The 20682-nt window shown below is 39.7% G+C and overlaps 1 protein-coding gene across 5 annotated transcripts in view; it reads right to left on the bottom strand.

Moving 5' to 3' along the window:
• Positions 1–20682, bottom strand: part of ARHGEF26 (Rho guanine nucleotide exchange factor 26) — a 168789-nt gene that overhangs the window by 122336 nt on the left and 25771 nt on the right. For all 5 annotated transcript variants that reach the window (XM_060011456.1, XM_060011455.1, XM_060011453.1 and 2 more), the window contains 2 exons: positions 10831–10887; positions 7630–7790 (listed from right to left, as the gene is read on the bottom strand). In XM_060011456.1, the coding sequence (XP_059867439.1) occupies positions 7630–7790; positions 10831–10887 (218 nt within the window). The remainder of the gene's footprint in view (positions 1–7629; positions 7791–10830; positions 10888–20682) is intronic.

The raw sequence follows: 20682 nt of genomic DNA, 5'->3' as shown, positions 1-20682 counted from the left end.
TCCTCAACAAAATACTAGCAAACAGAATCCAACAGCACATTAAACGGATCATACACCATGATCAAGTGGGGTTCATTCCAGGAATGCAAGGATTCTTCAATATATGCAAATCAATCAACGTGATACACCATATTAACAAATTGAAGGAGAAAAACCATATGATCATCTCAATAGATGCATAAAAAGCTTTTGACAAAATTCAACACCCATTTATGATAAAAACCCTGTAGAAAGTAGGCATAGAGGGAACTTTCCTCAACATAATAAAGGCCATATATGACAAACCCACAGCCAACATCGGTCCTCAATGGTGAAAAACTGAAAGCATTTCCACTAAGATCAGGAACAAGACGAGGTTGCCTACTCTCACCACTCTTATTCAACATAGTTTTGGAAGTTTTAGCCACAACAATCGGAGAAGAAAAGGAAATAAAAGGAATCCAAATCGGAAAAGAAGAAGTAAAGCTGTCACTGTTTGCAGATGACATGATACTCTACATAGAGAATCCTAAAGATGCTACCAGAAAACTACTAGACCTAATCAATGAATTTGGTAAAGTAGCAGGATAAAAAATTAATGCACAGAAATCTCTGGCATTCCTATACACTAATGATGAAAAATCTGAAAGTGAAATCAAGAAAACACTACCATTTACCACTGCAACAAAAAGAATAAAATATCTAGGAATAAACCTACCTAAGGAAACAAAAGGCCTGTATGCAGAAAATTATAAGACACTGATGAAAGAAATTAAAGATGATACAAATAGATGGAGAGATATACCATGTTCTTGGATTGGAAGAATGAACATTGTGAAAATGACTCTACTACCCAAAGCAATCTACAGATTCAATGCAATCCCTATCAAACTACCACTGGCATTTTTCACAGAACTAGAACAAAAAATTTCACAACTTGTATGGAAGCACAAAATACCCCGAGTAGCCAAACCAATCTTGAGAAAGAAAAACGGAGCTGGAGGAATCAGGCTCCCTGACTTCAGACTATACTACAAAGCTACAGTAATCAAGACAGTAATGGTACTGGCACAAAAACAGAAAGTTAGATCAATGGAGCAGGATAGAAAGCCCAGAGACAAACCCACGCACATATGGTCACCTTATCTTTGATAAAGGAGACAGAAATGTACAGTGGAGAAAGGACAGCCTCTTCAATAAGTGGTGCTGGTAAAACTGGACAGGTACATGTAAAAGTATGAGATTAGATCACTCCCTAACACCATACGCAAAAATATGCTCAAAATGGATTAAAGACCTAAATGTAAGGCCAGACACTATCAAACTCTTAGAGGAAAACATAGGCAGAACACTCTATGACATAAATCACAGCAAGATCCTTTTTGACCCACTTCCTAGAGAAATGGAAATAAAAATAAACAAATGGGACCTAATGAAACTTCAAAGCTTTTGCATAGCAAAGGAAACCATAAACAAGACTAAAACACAACCCTCAGAAAGGAGAAAATATTTGCAAATGAAGCAACTGACAAAGGATTAATCTCCAAAATTTATAAGCAGCTCATGCAGCTCAATAACAAAAAAACAAACAACCCAATCCAAAAATGGGCAGAAGACCTAAATAGACATTTCTCCAAAGAAGATATACAGACTGCCAACAAACACATGAAAGAATGCTCAACATCATTAATCATTAGAGAAATGCAAATCAAAACTACAATGAGATATCATCTCAGACCAGTCAGAATGGCCATAATCAAAAAATCTAGAAACAATAAATGCTGGAGAGGGTGTGGAGAAAAGGGAACCCTCTTGCACTGTTGGTGGGAATGTAAATTGATACAGCCACTGTGGAGAACAGTATGGAGGTTCCTTAGAAAACTACAAATAGAACTACCATATGATCCAGCAATCCCACTACTGGGAATATACCCTGAGAAAACCGTAATTCAAAAAGAGTCATGTACCAAAATGTTCATTGCAGCTCTATTTACAATAGTCTGTAGATGGAAATAACCTAAGTGTCCATCATCGGATGAATGGATAAAGAAGATGTGGTACATATATATAATGGAATATTACTCAGCCATAAAAAGAAACCAAATTGAGCTATTTGTAATGAGGTGGATAGACCTAGAGTCTGTCATACAGAATGAAGTAAGTCAGAAAGAGAAAGACAAATACCGTATGCTAACACATATATATGGAATTTAAGAAAAAAAATATGTCATGAAGAACCTAGGGGTAAGACAGGAATAAAGACACAGACCTACTAGAGAATGGACTTGAGGATATGGGGAGAGGGAAGGGTAAGCTGTGACAAAGCGAGAGAGAGGCATGGACATATATACACTACCAAACGTAAGGTAGATAGCTAGTGGGAAGCAGCTGCATAGCACAGGGAGATCAGCTTGGTGCTTTGTGACTGCCTGGAGGGGTGGGATTGGGAGGGTGGGAGGGAGGGAGACGCAAGAGGGAAGAGATATGGGAACATATGTATATGTATAACTGATTCACTTTGCTATAAAGCAGAAACTAACACACTATTGTAAAGCAATTATACTCCAATAAAGATGTAAAAAAAAAAAGATTAAAAACATCATTTTATAAAACATCAAAACAGAGGTTCATCTAGTTTTCATTTTGCAGAAAACACTTTAATACAAATGACCTTACTTAGACCTTAATGTTTCTAAACACAGCAGTGGGATTAATATTCAGTCTTATACAAAAGGCAATCTCCTTTCCATAGTATCAGTCTTTTACCATCAATAGATCTTAAATTTAAAAACAAGTGGAATTACTGAATAAGATCATATTCTGTTGCTAATTCATTAAAATTAATCATACTTGTAGGTCTTTTTCTATTAATATGGCAACTATCTATAAATTATTCTAAATGAACACAGATATGTAAAAGCAGAACAAAAAAAAATAATCAAAGGATATATGCAAATAGGCAAAGCATATACAATGTGTGGTGTTTATTTATGAATTAAGCCTATTCATTTCTAAACAAAAGATATCCAATACTCCCTTTTTTTCATGGGATGATTAGGTTTTCAGGACATCTTTTGGCCTTAAAAGACAGAGAGACCGTGAATCCAGGGAGATTTCATGCATTTGAGTCAGAGGGAAGTTACAACAGTCAAAGGTAGAAGGAAGTAGGTCCAGAGCTGGGAGGTCAAAGGCATACTGGGACTGCCTGAACTTAGGAGGATTTAGTTCTAATCATCCCAAGAAAAAGAAAAGGCCGCACTCTTTGTAGGAGGGGTCAAATACAGAACCAGTAGGGTTCCAGCGGCCTCCCCACATATGCCTTTAAAGAAGATTACAAAGCAAACAGCTGCCTTGCCCATGGCACTGACACAGGGGGTGACAGGAAGGCATTAAAGACAGGGGCAAACCTTCCACAGCCAAGGGGCCTGAGAAAGGTCCTGGCAGTAATTCTTACCCTATTTGCTTCAATTTTGTCCCCCACGCCCCCGATGTAGTCTCCTTGAATGTTTCTGTGCCAAAATTCTGACCTTGGTTTTCTTTTTCTTTTTGCTCGATCTGTGCATCTCAAGGAGGACACAACGGGCATTTGGGTGGGACAATTCATGCTTGTCTAGGGCAGTTCTACCACTTGTAGGACGTCTGGCACCTCTGGCCCCCACCTACTAATGCCAATAGAGTCTCCAGGTCACTGGGACAACTGAAAACACATTCCAAATGCCCCCAGGAGGCAAACACAACCACCACCAGTTCCACCACCACCACTTAAAAACCATCACTACAAGCTCTAGTATCTCACTTAAACCCACTGTGCCAAGAATGTACATGACTCAAATCTACATTCAAGTCAAGATTTTTCTGGAATTCTAATCTTTTTCTCCTTTCAACTAGACACCTTCCCCTCATGCTCCACAGTCATTTCAAACTTGCCCCAAATTGAATTCCTTATCTCCCTCATTAAGCCCCAACCTGTTTCTCTTACACCCTGGATAGTACAACCACCATCCACAGTCAACCAGGCAGACAGTGGGAGGTAAACAAAACTCCTCCCTCTCTCTTGCCAAGTCCTCAGGATTGCAGGTTCTAAATATCCTTCAAGTCCTTCCTCTTAGGACTCCTATAGGATTCCCATCATCTCTGGCTGTGTTACTGCAATGGCCCCAAACCTTTCACCATCTTCACCTCCTCTCTTATGCAAACACCATTCTACTGTCATCTCCCAGACCACCACGTCAGTCCCCTACTTAATTGCCCATTGTGTCCACCCAGCCTTCAGTAAACAGTAAAAACTCCTCAGCAGGCACACAAAGGCCATTACCATCTTCTCTCATCCTCACCTGTGATTCTCACCAGGGGCCCTAGGCCCATAACCTCCAGCATGACCCAAACCTGCCCATTTCGAGTAAGTGCCCTGCCCCAGGATGCCTCTGCACACACACTGGGGATGTTCCATTGGCCGCCACTGGCCCCTGAGGACCAAGAGCCACAGGGCAGATGCCACCAGCTGAAATGCTCTAGAATCCAGGCATCTGGCAGAACAGGAGGCTCCACAAGTGTTGACTGAAATGAGCAATTCTTTATAAAGCAGGAAAGAATTCAGTAGGAACATCCACTGATAAATGCACACACCCAGAATCAGAATGACCTTGTCCCTGCCTGTTCGTTTTCATATAGCATCCTCTTACACATAAGGGCTTCTTGGTGACATTTACTGGAAAACAGTGAAGAACCTGAGCCACTGTAAAGAGGACCAGACATCACATTGTTAAGTCAAATGCTGAGCATGTTGTGAGCTCAGCCTCCAGTGAATATACCGCCACCTATAGCTGCAATTTTTCATCAGGTAAAAGTAAAGCAATGAACATAGTCTTGATTATACCACACTTAACAATGCCCCACTTAGTCAGTACTTAATTCAGACACTGATCATTTGTTTATTCAAGAAAAAAAATGAAAATTTTATGATTTCTTAAGACTGGAAACTCTTTCATGGGTAGCACCTGAAGGCATTACCACTTGAGAGTCAGTCACTCTTGGAGCCCAAATGCTGGAAATTCAACAAGCAGGCTTTACATAATGAAATAGGTTTCGTAAATCTTCTGAGAACTTTGAATTTTAAAAAGGCTGTATCTGAAATGAGTATTTCAAACTTCAACAAACTTTTGTAATGTAAGTTATTATGCTACAGACACAGGATTACCATGCAGAAGCTGATCGTTCTTAGTTGGAATATAACAGAGATCAAATATTACATAGGCATCTCTCCAAATTAAAACACTGTATTTCAAATAAAAACAAAACAAAAAATGTAAAGGATAAAGATATTTCTTGCTTTATCATTTAATGCAGGCCGAGAAGTTTGAGTTTTGTTTTAAAAATGAAAAATGGAAAAAATGTCCAGAATAGCCTCTTATTTTAAGTTACTACAGAAATGAAAACACTTAAATAAAATAATAAGAGATTTGTATTTTCTAAATGAGTGAAATTAAAATAATAAAATTTTCATCTATAATTTAAATAAAATGACTTACTTCAGGGTTAACCAATTATGGTTTTTATCCCCATTTTATATCTAAGAAATGAGTTGGAGAGGTTTAGCAACCTTCTCAAGGTTAACCAACTACCAAGACAAGATGTGATTGCTGGGGCCCAGGCTCCTTCTGAAGCATGCCTGGTACACGAGCAGTGCTGCCGAGGCCCAAAGACTCTCAGGACCCAAAACGTACTCTGTTCAAGAACTGCTGCTATTCAATGGTCAGAACTAACAGCTTTCTCTAGAGTCATTTATACGCTACGAGAAGTGGACTGATGGCCACACGATTCAAAGAACAATTCCAGAGAGGAGTGAAAAACATGCCACCATGGTTTTCAGGAAACATATTCTAATTAACATCATAACTTACATTTTATGGTTGTCAAAACAGAAATAATTCTTTATAGCGATATAGCTAACATGGAGATTTATTTTCGTAGTTAAACCAAAGTACAAGTTAAAATGAAACTCATTTCAAAATGAGACTCATTTTGAAATCTGAATACCTGTTGAACAGGGACACACCATCTAAGGCTCTTGCTCTTTCCCCTTCACCAACGGGAGAAAGGAGATTTTTCATTTCTCTTACCAAAATGGGCAAGACTGGTACCAAAAAAAACCCAATAGGCTGAACACAAGCAATGACCCAGTTTCTGGAAAAAGACTTCCAAGCTGCAGTGTGTGTCACCACCTGCACACCACAGGCCCCTGTTCTCTAAGGCCCAGCAGGTCCTCTGGACACATATTTTTAAGTATCCACGCCAGTAATAAGTTTGTCAAGATCTTTTCTTGTGGCAGAATCTGACTTCTGAAGTTGTGTCACTACCATAAAATATTGAGAGAGCTCGCTGATCTGACCACAAATTGCATCTCTGCAGTGGCCCCAACTCACATGCTAACCTGTTCAGCACAGATGTTCAATCTTGCAGTTCAAAAGGAAAATCTACCTGCACACAGCGATGGAGCCAGGGATACAAACGTGTTACCGTCACTGCCTACTTGGATTTTCCCTAAAGTGACAAATGAACAACGTCCAGATTCACAAGGGGTACGCACCCCAGGGACAGATCCTGTTTTTTGTGGGCCCTGAAGCCTGTACAATTTGGAGGCCCTCTAAGAAAAAACTTAGGCACAAAAGCAAATATTTAAAAGGTGCCCTTGCAAATGAGGAGCCTTGAAGCTTAAGCTATGAGTTGTACAGTAAACCTACCTTTGACCCAACCATACAAAACTGCTGATATTCAATCCATTTTGATCTACCAAAATGGCACCTCGGGTGGCTCAACACAGCTGGCACATGGCTCCAGTACAGGCTGTGTAGTTCCCTCGGAAGGACAGAAGAGCTCACCACTGGTGTACAAACTGAGCTGCCTGCACTCATTAAGAATAATAATGGAGGGCTTCCCTGGTGGCGCAGTGGTTGAGAGTCGGCCTGCCGATGCAGGGGACACGGGTTTGTGCCCTGGTCCGGGAAGATCCCACATGCCGCGGAGCGGCTGGGCCCGTGAGCCATGGCCGCTGAGCCTCTGCGTCCGGAGCCTGTGCTCCACAATGGGAGAGGCCACAACAGTGAGAGGCCCACGTACCGAAAAAAATAAAATAAAATAAAAATAATGGAAACTCTTCTAATAGTGCTTATGGAAAGTGAAATAGGGAAAATCTGTAAAAATCGTTATGGTCACTATGACTGCATTTTAAAAATAATATATACATATCTTAACAAGGACAAGACTATTATGAAAATGTAAACAGAAATAATGTCTGTATTTGAATGGTTTGATAGTGAGTTACCTTGTTTCCTTCCAACTAATGTTGTTATATTATTGGCAATAATTAAAAAGGAAAAATAAAAGGGAAAAAGGAGAAATAGGGAGAAAGAGAAGGAATATAGAGACCTTAGATATAACTGTCTTCTGTGACAATTAATTACACACTTAGCATCTGTCTATACATCAACACCTTGAAACACATCTTAAAATTTATTTCAAGGAATAAAGATAAACGCCAATTGAACAAATGAGAGACTTCACACCTCTAAATGTCTTCCTTTTGACATAAGGCAGCTGTTTGTTAACAAGTAATGTCTTGGCATGACCAAAGGCAAACGAAAGTGAACTTACTTTTTGCTTGCCTCACAGACATCTGTAATATTGGAGAAAAGATGGTGACTCTCTGTTTTGGTCATCGTATCACTCAGTGCTTTAGAATTTTTAAACATTCGTATCAAGATCTCCAAGCTGAGTAAATATGAATGTTCAGAGGATATAACTTCAAAGATAGCCTGATAGAAGGAAGAAGAAATGTGTTATTCATTCCTTCAATTAAAGAATTAAACCTAGCTCTCATAATTCTGCTATAAGAATAACATAATATCTTAAAAAATACAAAAAGATAAGTATTAAAAACTACATTACCAAACTACTGTCTTTATATAAGGCACATATACCCAAATTTTGAGAAATAGAGTCACTGCCTAGAATATAACTAGGAAAAAATGAAAGTATTTGGATGACTTGAGACTGCATCCTGAGGTCACACTTTGCCAGGGGGCAGAATCTCTGGGAGGAAGCTAGGGCATGTCGTAAAATCTCAGTGTGACATTAATTAACCTTTGGGGTCATCTCCTCCAGCCCTGATTTCAAAGCATGCTGCTCTGGGACAGTGAAGATTTATGGACCTCACTTGGGATTCAGAGAAAATTTCTCACAAATACATTTCTTCCCTCCCTTGTGGGTCCTCCTTTCTCTCCCTATGTTTTAATCCAACTAATTTGTGGTTAATACGAACAAATATTCTGGGTTCATTAAAGAGCGTGATTGGACCTACCCTCAAAAGGTTCTTATCAGCCACAGGAATTCTTTTATATAAACTCATACAACTGAAAGTAATTCCGTCCAACAAGCCACCCTCTCTGCTCTCATCAGTGTCTCAAGAAGGAGCGAAGGACCCTCGGCAGAAACTCTTGGTGTCAGGCACACAGTGGTTTACCTGTAAGCGTTCATTAATTATCAAAAGCCAACCCATATATGTGGAGAGACACCAGCGCCCTGTGTAAGGAACTCATCTAGCACCTTAACAAAATCAGATTCTCCAAGAATGGCCAGGCAGGGAGAATTCCTCCTCAAGGACGGGTAGTGAACATCCTTGCAGGCTTGAGGTTCCCATCCTTCCTGGAGACCTACCCTAGTAACACTGCCATCAACCCCCTTGACCTCCAGGGTTCTTCCCCTCAGTGCTTGGCCCAAAGGGCACAGAAGATTCTCCCCGTGAGACCCTGTGCTCCAGCTGAGGCCGGGTGGGAGCAGTTAGGCACAGGCAGGTGGACACCCCGCTGCCGGTAGGTGAGCCATAATTCTTTAAGTCAGGTTAGTGGTACTAGTCTCGGGGTTCACCTCTCTTCTTAGCATCCATAAGCTTTTAGAGAAGTCATACTGGTCTAACCTCAGTTGCGCTCCAGGGATTTAAGTGATATAATCATCTAATGAGTAAAGAGTAAGAACATTAAGAGTCTCATTCAACCTGTATCTCGTGTGATTCTATTCAATCAATACAATTATCATCAGGAAATGTAATGCAAACTAAAGAAAATTCACCCATCCTGACCAAAAATAATGGATTTCAGGTTGTTGATGGATATAGTGCCTTGGAATGACTAAAAAATATTTTCAAAAGCAGAGACTTTTGTAATCAAATCCAAAATGTGAAGATTCAAACAAAAAGATATGATAAACTATACAGAGTAGATCACAGGAAAAGATGACTAAGTGGTAGTTTAATATAATAAGTTTAATGTAATAACTTAAAACATGCAATTGGGTCATCAACTACTTAAAAGCAAATCACATTAGACCTGTTAAAATATCTGTACAGGAACAGAAAGAAACCATAGTTAGATTTGCTGTCATTACCAGGGATTGAACCTGGGCCCTTGCCAGTGAAAGCACAGAGTCCTAACCTCTGGACTGCCAGGGAATTCCCAGTCATTACTTTTTTAAATCACAAATCTAAATAAATATTTTCAAAATATAAGGGAAACAGAATAGGTTTAAAAGAAAAGAAATATTCAAATGGGACTAGGACCCTGGAGAAGCTCTTGAATTTGTCCACAAACAGAGAGAAATATTGTTTATGCCACAATGTTAACCATAAAGAAAAGAAGTACTACCTGTTGTCCCTCACTAGGAGAACAGATTTTTTTTTAAAGTAGTATTTAGAGAATGGAATACTATTCAGTAGTTTGAATAAATGATCTAGATTAACATGCATTAACATGGATAAATCTCAAAAACAATGTTGAATGTAAAAAGCAACCAACCAAAACATGTTCAGAATCATACCACTTATCTACATCTTAACAGATACACACAAGTATATGTACATAAATATACCTAATACGTGATTGGATGGATACACATCGATTCATAATTATAGTTGCCTCTGGGGAGGACAGGAAGGGAATGAGACAGAGGAGGAGAATGTAGGACTTCTATTTTAGTGAAAGTCTTAGTTTCTTTATAAATAAAAAGAAGAAAAAAATTATAAATGTAATACATTTTTAATTCTCAGAGACGTATACACCAATGTTATATACTATTTTGTTTTTTTAAAGTTAAAAAAATGGCACTACAAAGCATCCTTATATTTTTGTGTTATTTCAGGCCAATGAAATAAGAAAAAGGTATCTCACGTCCTCTGTGGAATTGATTTACATGCATGTATATGCCTAAGCTTCTGCATCTGCATACTCACATGCACAAAACAGAAGGAAAGTACTTTGACAACTTCGCAATATTATTACAGTGAGCAATTTTCTTAAACTGCATTTATTAAACTTCAAGTTATGAAACCCTCTTATTATGTTTTACTTTTTATTAGGTAAACTTTTATTTGGGTATAATTTTAGATTTATAGAAATCTTGCAAACAGGGTTCAGAGTTCCTATATTTCCTTCACCTGGCTTTCCCTATCCAGGGTACATTACATTTTGTCTGCAGACAAATATTCACACTTTATTCAGATTTCACCAGTTTTTCCACTAACGCCCTTTTTCAGTTCCAGGATCTAAGTAATGTCTGTTTCATTTTTCAACGTATTTCTTCCAGTGTAAATACACGCAGACTAGGTGCTTTGTTAAGTTAAAATGACATTGGTATATTTTAAATTTTCTTTTATGGGGGCTTATGTGTAGTTTTATTTGACAATGATCACATACTCCTTTTGTAAAAAAAAAAACAACAAAATGGATACATCGTCAGAGGAAAATGCTGAACGTAACAGGCACCCCTTGGAACCCTAAAGCATCTGCTTGGTGGAAAACATACCTCTTGTCTCTTTCTTTCTTCCTGGCTAACTGTCTGAGATAATCCATTTCTTTTTACCTAGGGGGAAAAGCAAAATAAAGTTGAGCGCATTTACTTAAACAACTTCTTTATTATGTAAGACAGAACCCTATGCCCTTCAAAAATGAATTAAGACAAATTACGTGAAATGTTGAATTCAGTACATACTAATTTTGAGTCTCACACCCCTCAAATGACATTTAATTACACTGATAAATTAGCATAGCTCAACACTAAAGAAATGAAAAGTGTCTAGAACACTATCCTATCAGGTTGAGTTAATCTGTTCTACTCTTAGTTCTGGCTATTCCTAAAATACTTATGAAATTAATCTTCTGATTCATAAGTGAAGAAATTCCTGATAATAAAGAAAATGAAGCCGCCACTCTAAGAGTTTACTGCCCAGAACCCTGGTCAGTAATATGATGTCCTTATTTCATTGAAAGAGTAATTTTAACACTATTTTTTCACAAATGCTCAGTGGAACAGCAATGCTCTTTATAAAAACCCAATCAAACAAGGAAAACACAGTCTCCTTGGCCCAATTTCAGCAGTCTTTCAGGCATATTTAATTTTGACAAATAAGGATATTAACCTGATAGTCTTTGGAGAAGCCACAGTACCTACAAGAACCAAGAATGCTACCATTCTTCTTCTGCAAGTACCATACTTGCAGTAATACAGTTGTATCCCTAGTTGAATCCCTGCGGTTCCTGACTCAACTGCCACACATTTTTACCTGACTGCTGTAGTTCCTATCAAAATTCAGTCTCTAACCCAAAGAGTAGAGGCTGAACTATGAACTCCATGGAGGCAGGACCTGGAGTCTCTTCTGATATACCCGGCACTGAGTCTGGCACATGAAAGATATTCATGTTTTTCAGTTAAAGTTTAATTAGCAAAAGGTAAGACCTATGCAAAATACCGACCAATTAAATCCTGCCCTTCACAGGAAGAAGAGCAGGAAGACAGTGCCCTCCCCTTGTGTGAAAAATTAATAGCAATAAAAAATAACAAAGGTCTTCAAACGTTTGGCTACCATACTTCTCAAAAAAACCCGTAAAAACCATGTTCCCTTAGACTCATTTTTAAGTTGGCATCTCAGATTTTCCTCCTAAACTTAAAGAATTTTAAAGATATATTTTGGGGCTTCCCTGGTGGCGCAGTGGTTGAGGGTCCGCCTGCCGATGCAGGGGACACGGGTTCGTGCCCTGGTCCGGGAAGATCCCACATGCCGCGGAGCAGCTGGGCCCGTGAGCCATGGCCACTGAGCCTGCGCGTCCGGAGCCTGTGCTCCGCAACGGGAGAGGCCACAACAGTGAGAGACCCGCGTACCGCAAAAAAAAAAAAAAAAAAAAAAAAAAAGATATATTTTGCTGCTAATTGTAAATTTTGACATTTTAACCGTGTGTTATTTTAAATGTATCCAATGAAATATAAAAACCATGATGACTAAATACCTATTGCATAACATCATTCATTCAAAAATAAATAAGCTTTTCTTAACAGTTGAAGATTTTACATTATTCTTCTTTCTCCTTGAAATCTCATTTAGATGTCAATCCCACCCCCCTAAGATTCCTAGTATAATTCTATATGTCAGGGTGTCTTATTAGTCACCCTAGCATACTTTAACACAAAATAGGTTTTTACATTTAATTTTCTAAAATTTCCTGTGACCAATAAGCTTTAAGCATAAAGACTCTTCTGTATTGTACAATCACTACAAATAGCATTACTAATCTATAATCAAAATGACACAATTACTTCTAATTTCAATGCATTTAGCCCTAAAAGTAAAATTTTACTGACAGTGCAACTCTGAGTGAGACGGTGGCTTAATTAAAGGAGGCTTTGCTGAAACCAGTATTTCAAATTGACCCCATTTTATCTTGTGCCTGTGATTTAACACGTTGAGACAGGGCACCAAAGTAAGATTTGATACGGCTGAGAGAGATGGCTTTCTTTAGAAAAATGGCAAAAGGGGTAACTGTGAAAGTGGAAGTTGGAAAAAAATAAAAAACCTGGTGTAACACTTTAACTGCAGATACAGTCTCAGCTTTAGAAAAAAGAATACCTACAAGTTGAGAATCTGGAAAATGGTCCCCTTAAAACTATTCCTGCCCACCTCACATCATCTTGCTGAATGCCCTGGGGTGTGATGCATATCCCAGTGTGAAGACCGCTGGCACACAGTTCTCTACATTGTGGGGTCAGGGTCATAAATACAACTACATGTTACTGCCTTTAATCTGATTGTTGGAAAAGGTTAGAAAGCAGTGCAGTAGAGTAGACAGAGTCCTAAATCAATAGTAAAATCAGCAATCATTTACTGAGCACCAGGAAATACGCTGTGTATTTTATATCCCATTCCCACTGAATCCTCATAAAAATTCTAAAAAGCCAATACTACTTTTATGCCCATTTAACAGATGGGAATAACAACTAAGGCTTAGGATCCCAGATCACACAGCTAATAGGTAGCAAGGCCAGGATCCCCATCCAGGCCTGTCAACTTCAGGGCTCCCACTCTTAATCATGATATCATCAGGGATAGGAACTCCCAGCTTTCTATGAGAGGCACCCCATTTCTAAGGTTGGATGATCACCACGACAACCCCTTCTAATGCCAGGTCTGTACCAAGTCTCCATATGTTTGTTTTCATCCCCCCATATCACGGCATGTTGTAATGCCTTACCCACCATCCTGACCCTGGGTCAGCCTGTCAGCAAGAACTCATGGCTAAAAAGGCTTCTTCAAACATTTTAATAAGGTAGGAGACTGGACAGAAGAATGAAACCGTTCAGAGCTGCTCCCATTTGGTTAACCCTGAGCAGGAACTTCACAGGATTTCCTGCCTGACACAAAGTCCTGACAGATCAATATCCCAGCATCACGCCCACTGTCTCTGCAGGTGAGGTCACCAGCAAGAATTTCCAGGCCACCGGCATCTCTATCCACAACTACTGCTGACTTCAAGCCCGGAAATCTTAAGGGGAAGAGAGCGAAGCATGTGGGCTTAGAGACCTACCCAGATACAGCTAGTTTACTGAGGGATAAAGAGTACTACATCCTATCAAAAAGAAAAAGAAAAAAATCCCCAGCTAAAGTAGTTGCTCTTCTGAGGGGGGAGAGAAGGTAGTTTTGAAAAAGGCAAAGTACTAATTGCATAGGATTATCATCTTTCACTCATAATACTAATTTAAAAAATGATAAAATATTCCTTTACCCAAAAAAGTCATCAGTAAGAGACCAGCAGCCCATACAAAACTGACCAAAAAGAAAAAAAGATTCCATGAAGCAGTCTTGGGTTATAATTAAGAAAACGGGCACATTCGGGGAATCTGAAAACTGGCTCTGGAGAGCTGTGATGAGCCAGCTCCTCCTGGCTGGCTGCCAGACCACTGCTCCAGGTCCTGGCTGGACAGGTTCTTCTCCTGAGCCAAGAGGAAGCATTCTGTCCACCTGAGACCTTCCACGTTCAACTCTAAATTAAGCAGAGCAGGTGCCTGGAGGTCGAAGGTCAAGAGCAGCAAGATTATTTCAGAGCCTGAAGAATTTGGAAGATGAAACCAGAGAAAGAAGGGGAGAGAGGTTATAAAACAGGGCCTCACAGAGACCGGCAGAAGGCAGGCAGGAGAAAACTGGGGGAGAATGAAAACACAGAGCAAAGTGTCAAGCGGAAAGAAGCAAGGAAAGAAGGGGGTAAGGGAGGGAGGGAAAGGAAAGAAGGAGAAAGAATGCGTGCAAAGATTTTAATAGTAAATATCTCTGGAAATTTTCTATTCAACACCAGTGACCTTACTGCTAAACTGAAGTAAAAATCTTTGGAAGGCCCAGGCTCTTCTTTTGCACAAAAAAAAATGTGTATAAAGCGTATGTTTATACCTATGGTTTTTACATTTACATGTTTTCTGCAGTTTGCGCAGTTTTGCTAAGAGAATCTAGCAAAATTCTCCAAGGGTTCTCCTTGTTTCCATGTATGGAAAAGAAAATACACCAGCTTCCAAAATGGATTCCTATTTTGTTATCTAAAATGAAAGAAATTAAATTGTACAGCCTCTTCTTTTCTTTTTTAAATATATATTTTGCAGTGGGGGCTCTGGCCCAGCACAAACGGGAACACACAGACAGCCAAGCAACACTCCTTTACAGCTCTCTTCTGACCTCACTTGAACTTTCTCATTCCTCACTGGTCTAAATTTTTTATTTAACTATCTCATCAAGTAGAATGACATAAGTAGTTTAATGAAACATTAAGAACTAGATTCCATTTGGGGTTCTTGATTTCGTATAATCTAAGCAATTCACAAAACTCTTCAGATCTTGCCATGGCAGACGATAGACTCTAATGAGAAAGTGTGAATATATGTCAATACTGTCAACATTTGAAGCGGATAAAAATTAATTCAAATAAAACAACAAAACTGTAGCTCACAACTACAGTTCTGAGATAAGCTGAAAAATATGAACATATATTATGTGGCCCGTCAAGACAGTGAATGCAGGGAACTCACTAATGTCATAACAGTCCTAAATTCATAATTATAAATTATATTTTTACTGCTGTAACTGGATTGAAATTCTCCTCCCATGATTTTTGTAACCAGTATATTTTCCATGTTCAAAGAGACAGAAGTTAACAACTGGCTAAAACTAATAAAGGACAGTAGAAGATACTTCATCTATGGATATGATAGTCGTACTAAACCCAAGATATAGTTTCTGAAATTTATAAAAGCGTAAACTCCCTAAAGTACAGACCCAAAAGTTAATTAATGGATACTCCACCTAAAATTGACGGCGAGTAAGTCAGAGAAAGACAAATATCGTATAATATGACTTACATATGGAATCTAAAAAAATGATGTAAATGAACTTATTTACAAAACAGAAATAGACTCACAGACATAGAAAACAAACTTACTATATTACCAAAGGGGAAAGGGGGGGAGAGATAAATTAGGAATTTGGGAGTAACATGAACACACTACTACATATAAAATAGATAAACAGCAAGGAACTACTGTATAGCACAGGGAACTATACTCAACATTCTGCAATAACCTATATGGGGAAAGAATCTGAAAAAAGAATAGATATATGTATATGTACAACTGAGTCACTTTGCTGTACACCTGAAACTAATACAACATTGTCAGTTAACTATACTTTAATTTTTAAAAATGGTTAAAAAATAAACAAATAAAATAAAATGGATGCCGATTTCCTTCTTGATACTTTGCCAATCTGAGCTTGTTAGATGACTGTCCCACAAAGGAACAACCAGGCTTTAGGTAGTAATTCCACTCCCGCATTCACCACAGCTACAGGTGTTTTCACCTCGTGAAGAACTGTGTTAGGAAAACCATAAGCTTTGTGCAATATTCCTTGGCCTTTGACACCACTGACTGGAATAGGTAATAAGCCAGGTTCTCTGCACCTCCAACAGAGCCCTGAGGTTGCCATTTATACAGAGCCTATCTACAGGATAGAGTCGGCCCTGTACTTGTGGACAGAGCCAAGATGAACTACACCAGTCACCTGGCTGATCAGATGACCATTTTCTATGGGGTAAATGAGGAGATGTCCTCAGGCCCTCTGTGACTTGACAGTGTTTCTAGATAAGACAGGTGCACATTCCTTCTGTTTTTCACCGCCAGCCAAAGAAACCAGAATAGGAGGGCCCCCAAAAGACTGACCAACCAAAAAGGCTCAGAAAAGTAGTCAATTAAAAATTAGATCAGATATTTATAACCCAAGATCACACAGGCCCCATAAAGCACTAATGTCCACTGAATACCCATGGGAGCTAAGACCTTTAAACTTGGAGTTACCCACTTGCTGAAAATTGACTGTTTTATTCATGTCTCCTGGTGATTCGCTATTCATGGGCTTCTATTCTCAAGAGTTCAAGTGGGAAGAAAATGAATTGCAAAGTAAAACTACACCACGTGACACAATCACTCCTAGGTCCTTTCTACAGACTTAACACAAGCCGAATAGCCCCTGAATTATAAATGAGCTAGAATTCTTTCACTCCCAACAACATGGGAACAGCGGCTCTCTGAGTGTATGTCTGAAGTTCCTAACCTGAAAAGTCTGCCACAGGCCCGAAACACTGTCCTCTGTAAGCAGTCCCTGCAGGCTGTCTCGGGCCCCACCATGTCCACCGAGAAATCACTGAGATACCTTCCACCTAAGCCACAAGCTGCCGCAGAACATGCACATCAAAGAGCCAGAGATCTGGATAACCAAAGATCAGATAAATGAGGCCAAGATGGGGACAGTGCCATATTTTTAGGGAGGAGCTGGTAAATAGAACACTATTTTTTAGAATAATGAGAGGTAGAAGACAATGGCCCATTTAAAAAAATCATATGCTTAATTTAAAAAGATGTCAAGTAACATGTCAGGGACCTTCTCATTCATTTGTTCAAAAAACCAGATCTCCTCTCTGATCTACATTGTTAAGGTTAATTCTACAATCCTCACCAAAGTTCTTGCATCTCAAGAAACAGCAAAGCTCCCCCAGCCTCCCAGAGGTAACCTCAGGTCTGCTAAAACCGTGGCAAACTCAGATAAGACAGGCCAGGGCTTGGGGCTCTTACCCTGTAATGGCCTGAGTCACCCTCTGCAGACAGAGCCAGGATTCCTGATTGAGCCCCAGTTACTTCAGTACAGATATGAGGCCGAGGGGAAAGACCACAAACAGCAAGCTCATTAAATGTACAAGAATAAGTTGCTGTGCTTTGTATGATTTGGGAGATGAGTATGCATTACTTCCTTTGCAGCCAGCCCTCGTAAACCAGCATCCTATATCTAGCCAATTCCTGATTCAGAGGACTGAATCTATTTCTCCAACTACCAATGTATCAAATGCTTACCACGCACCAGGTACTGTTCTTTCCACGCATCTAAAACGTCTAACAATGCCGCAAGGAAGCTATTACTATCACTATTTTACAAAAAAGAAAATGGGGACACAGGAAAGTTAAATCGTCGTTAGCCCTAATAAGTGGCCAAGCTGGGATTCAACCCAGGCCCGCTTGCTGCCTCCAAGGACTAATCTCTCTCTTTTTTTAATAAATGTATGTATATATTTATTTATTTATTTTTGGCCGCGTTTGGTCTTCGTTGCTGCGCACTGGCTCTCTCTAGTTGCAGCGAGTGGGGGCTACTCTTCATTGCAGTGGCGGGCTTCTCAATGCGGTGGCTTCTCTTGTTGCAGAGCACGGGCTTTAGGCGCGCAGGCTTCAGGAGTTGTGGCTCGTGGTCTCTAGAGCGCAGGCTCAGTAGTTGTGGTGCACTAGGTTAGTTGCTCCGTGGCATGTGGGATCTTCCCGGACCAGGGCTTGAACCGTGGTTAAGAATCCACCCATTGTCAGGTGGATTCTTAACCACTGCACCACCAGGGAAGCCCCAAAGACTAATCTCTTAACCACCGTGGTGCACTGCCTTCTCATGCTTCTGAATTTCTTAAGAGGTGTGACCTGCAGCTACTTTTCCCTTAAACTAAGGTCCTCCCCCTGGATGCCGCAGAAACTGCATCCCCAACTGAATTCCCAGCTCCTGATGCAGAGAAAGTTAAGCTGTTAGCAGGGCGCCTGGCAATTTTTAACTTGTTGATTAGTACTGACATTTGTGGAATCTCCTCAAATTCCTCTCTCTGACTTGTGGCTCTCAATACCGTCATTCCCCTGTGGGCTACTGAGCCTGGACCCAAGTGTACTCAATCTCTATTCCCCCGTGAGAGAGAAACCCAGTTCTCCTTTTTCTATCTGCAATCAGGAGGAGAAAATGAGATTAGGACATATACAAAAAGCTCATGACACAGAAGTAGAGAGGATAAAAAGTAAACTGGTTTTAGGGGAAAAAGGCGATTCCATAAAGTTATTTAATAAAAGATGAACAGTTTTTAAAAGTGGAATATTTAATAAAATACGGAGGAGGAGACCAGACTAATAACAGTGGTGAACAGTGGAGGGGGTTGGGAATGGTGGTAAAATCAGAGCAACTTTCAGTCTTAACTGTTGTGTTTAGCTTTTTAATAAGGTGAGTGTATTTGCATTACTTTTGTAATTCAAAAATAATTGTTTCAAAGAACTTAATTTAAATTTTGATTTTAAGTTGGAATACTAGGAATAAACTAATGACTAACAAAGGGAATTGGTTGAAAGAATCAAACACCTACTTATTTGATGAAATATAACATGAGCTTTACAAAGGCTGTTGTGGAAGAAACTCTAATAACATGGAAAGTCATTCACAACATTGTTAAAGAGAAAAAAACAGGTTACAAAACAGCAGGTTTAATGACCTGAGAAAATATTTACAACACTGTTAAAGGGAAAATATGAGTAATAAGACAATATTATTGGTTAATTTTTGCTTAAAGGAAAAGGAAAACTCTAAATACACATTAAGGAAAAAAAAAGTCTGAAAAGTTATATATCAAAATGTCAACAGTGATTGGATGGGAGGGATTGCAACTAATTTTTATTTTCTTCTTTTTATCTATTGGTACTTTTTGATTTTTCTATAATAAGCATCTCTTGGCTTTGGAATTAAAGCATTATTTTTAATAAAAACTAAAATATGTTTCAAAGTCCTCTCTCAAAAAAGAAACAAAGCAAGTAGGACAGGCAAATGGAACTGTTTACGGATGCCAATAATACCTGCATTTCTTTGTTTCTGCCCACAGGAAAACTCTTAAGTGAGAGGTGACCATGAGAGAGATTTCAGTCAAGCCCAAACCGGGCAGTGGCTTATGAGGCAGTGTTGAAAGTGAGTGATGACAGGCAGGTGTGCAGATGGGCGAGCAGAGGAGGACTCGGCTGGAGTCGCATAATTGACAATGACGCCGATGACACAGTGAAGGCGTGAGTCAGGAAGGGGCTGATGAAGGCAGAACAGGTCCGAGGGGCTCCTCTTGCACAAGAGGACACCTGTTTGTAAAGGTGGTGCCAACACCTTGGCTGCCATTTTGTTTTTGCTTCTTGTTTTCGGAACGTGGCAGATGGATAGAAATGATCACCTCCAAACAGTAAGTTCCTTAGAACAACACTGACACTGAAGTTAGTTTCTAGTTTTTTTTTTTTTTTTTTTCTTGCTGTACGCAGGCCTCTCACTGTTGTGGCCTCTCCCGTTGCGCAGCACAGGCTCCAGACGCGCAGGCTCAGCGGCCATGGCTCACGGGCCCAGCCGCTCCGCGGCATGTGGGATCTTCCCGGACCGGGGCACGAACCCGTGTCCCCTGCATCGGCAGGTGGACTCAACCACTGTGCCACCAGGGAAGCCCTGAAGTTAGTTTCTTAGATTGGCAATAAAACCTAAGCTGAGTAAAACCTGTTTTGGAAAAATGGATACTAAAGGGAACTAATAGGGACTTCCCTGGAGGTCCAGTAGTTAAGATGCCGCACTTTCACTGCAGGGGGCACGGGTTCGACCCCTGGTCAGGAAAATAAGATTCCACATGCCGCATGGTACAGCCAAAAAACTAAAAATAAAAAAAAGTGGACTGATGTTTTACATGAGATGTTCAAAGCACGCAGTGGTTCCACTGGACAGGAATTACCTTATTATGTGGAGGAGACCTGAGAAATAGGCACAGAATTACCACTGTTCTCCCATTTACCTATATCTCAAGCTTCCTTCAAGCAATAGTTTATACTGCTATTGCTTTTATTTTCCACTCTTCTGCCCATCTAGCCCGTCTAGTTTTAGTCAGAGTCTCTAGAGAGCACTTTCCTGACCTTTACTGCTTTCTATGATATCTACCTGTGTCATTCATTTTCGCATTCTGTCCTACATTCTTTCAAAAACATCACTTA

Source organism: Delphinus delphis, chromosome 4, assembly GCF_949987515.2.
Source record: "Delphinus delphis chromosome 4, mDelDel1.2, whole genome shotgun sequence".
Classification (NCBI taxonomy): domain Eukaryota; kingdom Metazoa; phylum Chordata; class Mammalia; order Artiodactyla; family Delphinidae; genus Delphinus; species Delphinus delphis.
The sequence above is the reverse complement of the archived record's forward strand: the minus strand, read 5'-3'. Positions and strand labels throughout refer to the sequence as shown.